The sequence below is a fragment of the Anarrhichthys ocellatus genome, unplaced genomic scaffold (genome assembly GCF_004355925.1).
Source record: "Anarrhichthys ocellatus isolate YVR2014 unplaced genomic scaffold, GSC_Weel_1.0 scaffold3956, whole genome shotgun sequence".
In the NCBI taxonomy this organism is placed as follows: Eukaryota; Metazoa; Chordata; class Actinopteri; order Perciformes; family Anarhichadidae; genus Anarrhichthys; species Anarrhichthys ocellatus.
In genome coordinates this window covers 1-4689 of record NW_022283930.1, presented here as the reverse complement: position 1 = coordinate 4689, position 4689 = coordinate 1, and the positions used below count along the sequence as shown (strand labels likewise).

Sequence of the window (4689 nt, the reverse complement as noted above, 5' to 3'; positions counted from 1 at the left end):
ACACACACACACACACACACACACACACACACACACACACACACACAGTTAATTGATTGTAATGAAACATTTTTGGAACTTAACACCTCTTCTTATTGGGTGGTTTCACTTTCATTTTGATAGGGGATAAACAGGAAGTGGGGAGACTCACGTGGGCGGGGCCTGGTCACCACGGTAGCAGTGGTCGTGACAGTCGTTGTCTCGGTCGGAGGAGGTGCGTCGGTTGAGGATGTGCAGTGGGATGTAACCGGGCGTCGGACCGAAAACCACCAGGGGGCCCTGACCCAGAGGAGGGTCTTCACCACGGTAACAGAAGGCACACTGCTTCAGTCTGAAGGATAAAGATTGTTAATAATCAATGAACGAGGTTCAAACATCTGGGACCAGAGGGTTAGAGCTAGATGTGTTGTTCCACTTCCTGTCTCCACTATGTGGCGCTAGAGAACACACACATGCTTTACGTTGCTCTATATCAAGTGTAGACCACATCATGTAAATGCTGTTCGTCACATAACGCTGACTTCCTGTTGCCAGTAGGCAGTGCTGTGACAATTGGCTGGTCGACGTCCTCAGGCGGCAAGTTTGGGACCATTTGGATTAAGTCCAGTGAAGTTACATCTCCACTGTATTTGAATCACATCAGATAACTATGTTTCGGACTTTAAATGTGTGCGATATGTTTCTGTATTGAGCATTTTTAATCCCTCAAAAGCGCCTTTGTTCGCCACGGCAACGGCATTCCACAAAAGGTCCAAAGCTTTGTGGCTTTATGAACTTTTTACGTATGTGTGGAACTAATTTGATGTGGATCTGATTTACTTATCAACAGAAGCAAGCAAAGTATAGAGACCTATAGAGTAGCACCACCTGTTCCCACTAGGTGGCGCTATAACTATCTAAATAGTCATGTAGATGTCTTCAGGGTCAGGATGTTATGACATATGAGACATGTGGAACAGATTAAACAATGTACGGCCGAGTTACAACTACTTCCTGTTTCATGGGGAATGGTGTTTCTTTGTCGCCACGGATACAAAGTTCTATAACTTTTTGATCTTTTGATAACTTTTTACTGCAAAAGTCTCAACATCAAACTGACCAAATATAAAGCCAATCGGGTCAAATCTCTAGGAAGAGTTTGTTAAAGTACGGAGCCTTGAAATTGTCAAAAAAGATGAGCCCTCTCTCTCTCACCGTTTTTTGGTGTGTCCCAGACTCAGAGTGGGCGACCCCCCAGAGTCCTCTGACAGCTGGAACAAAGGGGACAGCGAGTCCTCGTCCACCAGTGGGGGGGAGACCGGAGGACTGGCCCCGCCCACGTCTCCCTCTAGAGGGTCAGGATCAGGATCAGGATCAGGAGCAGGTCTGGGTCTGTCCTCCTCCAGAGGGTCAGGATCAGGAGCAGGTCTGGGTCTGTCCTCCTCCAGAGGATCAGGAGCAGGTCTGGTTCGGTGCTCCTCCAGCGGGTCAGGAGCAAGTCTGGGTCTGTCGACTGGAGGTTCTTCCCCAGGAATGTAAGCTGGTCCTGGGATGGAGGTGGATAGCGGGGCAGCAGGACTGGTTCTGTCCTCCTCATTAGCACTGGGAGCTGATTCTGGGCTGGACTCTGGGACTGTGGGGTCAGGATGAGGGGGGTCCGGGTCAGGTTCCTGGCTTGGTTCAGGGTCTGGTTTAGGGTTTGTGTTGAATTTTCTCCTGGAGGTGGACCGACGTTGTCCTGTTGTCTTCTCCTTCACTTCTGAGGACACCAAACAAACGACAACATAAGAACATAAGAGATCCACTGGGTTCAGGTCTGAAGGTCAACAACACACACACAAAATTTACATTATTCAGTGTGGCTTTGTGGCACAAGGCAGTCCCTGTGCCAAAGCACACCGACTGTAATCCTGCGGGCTTAATAATAATAATAATAATAATAATAATAACAACTAGAAAATTCCTAAAGAAATTTTGACAGTGTGGCTTCTACTGCCCGAAGAAATCGCAATATATACACACGCCAATGTTACCGGTAGTGTCATTCAGGTTCAATTGAGATAGCGCTACTCTCTTTTCTGCATTTTAGATTCATACTCTTGGATTGAATCTTGTATTTGTGGGGCTTTTATTTTGAAAGGGTGGGACTGGGTGGGTGAGAGGAGACAGAATCATAATGTTTGACGGTACCAGACGCAGACGGTACCAGTTTTGTCTATTGCTCTGGAGCTCACATTTGTAACAGTGTCGTATTTGCAATTTCCAGGCGCTGTGTATGATGGTCACAGAAATGCATGGCCGCGTCATCCAGAGTCCTGCCAGTACCCTCGACGTGCGTGAAGTTGCTTGCAGCTTTAATTCACGTTGTTCTTTCACGTTGTTCTTTTTAATGTTGTTCTTTCACGTTGTTCTTCCTTCACCTTGTTCTTTTTAATGTTGTTCTTTCACGCTCTTTTTAATGTTGTTCTATAACGTTATTTTTCACTGTGTTCTTTTTAATGTCTTATAACATTCTTTTTCACGTTGTTCTTTTTAATGTTTTATAACTTTCTTTTTCACCGTGTTCTTTTTCACCGTGTTCTTTCACGTCGTTTTCTCTGTGTTCTTTTTATTGTTGTTCTTTCACATTTGTTTCACAGATGTCGATGTTTGTTTAAAACTGGTCTCTGTTTTAAAGTGACGTTGCTTCAGACGCATGTTCAAGGCTGAATCTGTTCAAGTACAAAAGAAAGCCGACGTTTCACAGCAACATCTGTGTACATTGGCTGACTGGGGCGACTGTGCCTAAGTGGATAGCAGGTCTGTCCTTCAATCAGAGGATCGGTGGTTCGATCCCCGGCTCTGCTAATTGCATGTCGATGTGTCCTTGAGCAAGACACTTAACCCCAAAAATGTCTCCCGTAGCTGTTCCTACGGTGTAGAAATGGGATAGAATCCAAATTGTAAGTCGCTTTGGCTAAATGACTGTAATGTAATGTGCAGTCCAGAGGAGCAGAAATCCAGCTTGATGGAATGTTATCACATTTTTTTGATAAAGTATTTGGTAAAAACGAACAGGACAATGAAACAGAGACATGAACATCAGCTGTAAACACACCTGTCTTCTGGGGGGTTTTCTTCTCCTTGGTGTCCATGTTCTCTTCATCCTCTACCTGGGCTTGGCCTCGACTCCGTCCCCTGTACAGAAAAACACAGGTATGTAGTACTTCTGATTACATCACTGTTTCATACTAATGCAGCTGGAGAATACTCTGTGTCATTTTAAATACTTTATAAATGTAATAATTGGGCTATATACAACTTATTATAACATCGTAGTTTATTAGTTGATTAATTTTTTTATTTAAATAATCAGAATCTGCAAAGGAGCCCAACTAGTAATTAATATTGTGAAATAAATGACGTTAAAGAACTTATTTTTCTCTGAGATGTAGTGGATTAGAAGTATAAAGTTACATCAAATGGAAATACTTCAGTAAAGTACAAGTACCTTAAAAATTGTACTTAAGTACAGTACTTGAGAAGCCTAAATTTACCTTGTGAATTTAGAATTGTTAAAAGAGCACAGACTCCATCTTAATGTATCTCTCAAAGTTCACCAGATTGATGCATTTAACTTTAAAATGTAAAACATTTTCTTCTAGACCGTGGACCCCGACCGTGGACCCCCCAGAGGGTCTGAGGTCCAGCCCCCCCAGTCTCACTAAATTATTATTGGTGCACCAAGAGAGCAGTTCATCACCACAGTGAAAAAGTACTTCTTCAAAGGTTAAACACAAACAAATATGGATTGAAGCAGAATATTCTGTTTGATAAAAACATGTTGTACATTGTGTTTTTAATAATGTTGACTTTTGGAGTTATTGATAACGTTTGGATCCCACGAGTCTTTAACAATCCTAGGCAGCCACCACTGAAATCTACAAACGATAATAAGATAGTAAGATAATAATAACAATAGTAACATGTGTGAGGATTTAAACACAATGAAGAGCCTTAATGCAGAAACACACTGTCAGCACATTTTACAGTGTTTTCTGAGATACATCTAAGATAAGATGATGTCACTCTAATAACATCACACTTCATATATTCAGCTCATTGTTTCAGCTCCACTGATCGATCTCAGTCCTGATCTAGACTCACTTCTTCCTTGATTTGGAGGGTGGAGGAGGTGTGGAGGGCACAGAGCGGCCATCTTTCCGAGGTCGCCCACGACAACGCCTCTCGAGGGCGGGGCTAGTAGCTGCGGCTTTGGCCCGAGTGACGGGGGGGGTCGGTCCACTGTCCCGAGGCTCCTGAGACTGGGCCTCAGATGGCATTCTGGGTAAAAAAAAAAGAAAAACAGAAAGGGGGGGGGTGTTCAGATTAGATCCAACTAACTATTTTGGTTTGGTTTAGTCTATTAAATATTTATTATACTTATTATAGTCTTTTGTCACATTTGTGATTAAAATAAAGTACAGCTGATATTTAAATGTCTCAGAGACATAATTAATCAACATTTAAATAGATTTATTATCTACAGTTTCTACTTTAATACATTTTTATGTACCTCGGTTCTGGGGTTAGGGTACAGTGAGGAATAAAACTAATAATGACAGCCAATCAGATGCGAGCTAATAAGTCATGTCAACAAACTACCAATCAGATTCGAGTTAATACGTCATGTAAACAAACAGCCAATCAGATGTGAGTTAACACGTCATG

The 4689-nt window shown here is 42.7% G+C and overlaps 1 protein-coding gene across 2 annotated transcripts in view; it reads right to left on the bottom strand.

Moving 5' to 3' along the window:
• LOC116379241 (protein TsetseEP-like) overlaps window positions 1-4320 on the bottom strand; it is a 4604-nt gene extending 284 nt beyond the window's left edge. The window contains exons 1-4 of one of the 2 annotated variants that reach the window (XM_031841181.1): window positions 4126-4320; window positions 3077-3156; window positions 1195-1738; window positions 152-331 (exon numbers count right to left, since the gene is read on the bottom strand). In XM_031841181.1, coding sequence (XP_031697041.1) covers window positions 152-331; window positions 1195-1738; window positions 3077-3156; window positions 4126-4301 — 980 coding nt within the window. In that variant the 5' untranslated portion in view covers window positions 4302-4320. Of the gene's footprint in view, window positions 1-6; window positions 332-1194; window positions 1739-3076; window positions 3157-4125 lie in introns of those variants that run through there. The other variant, XM_031841182.1, reaches the window with a different exon arrangement.
• Window positions 4321-4689: the final 369 nt, after the last annotated feature.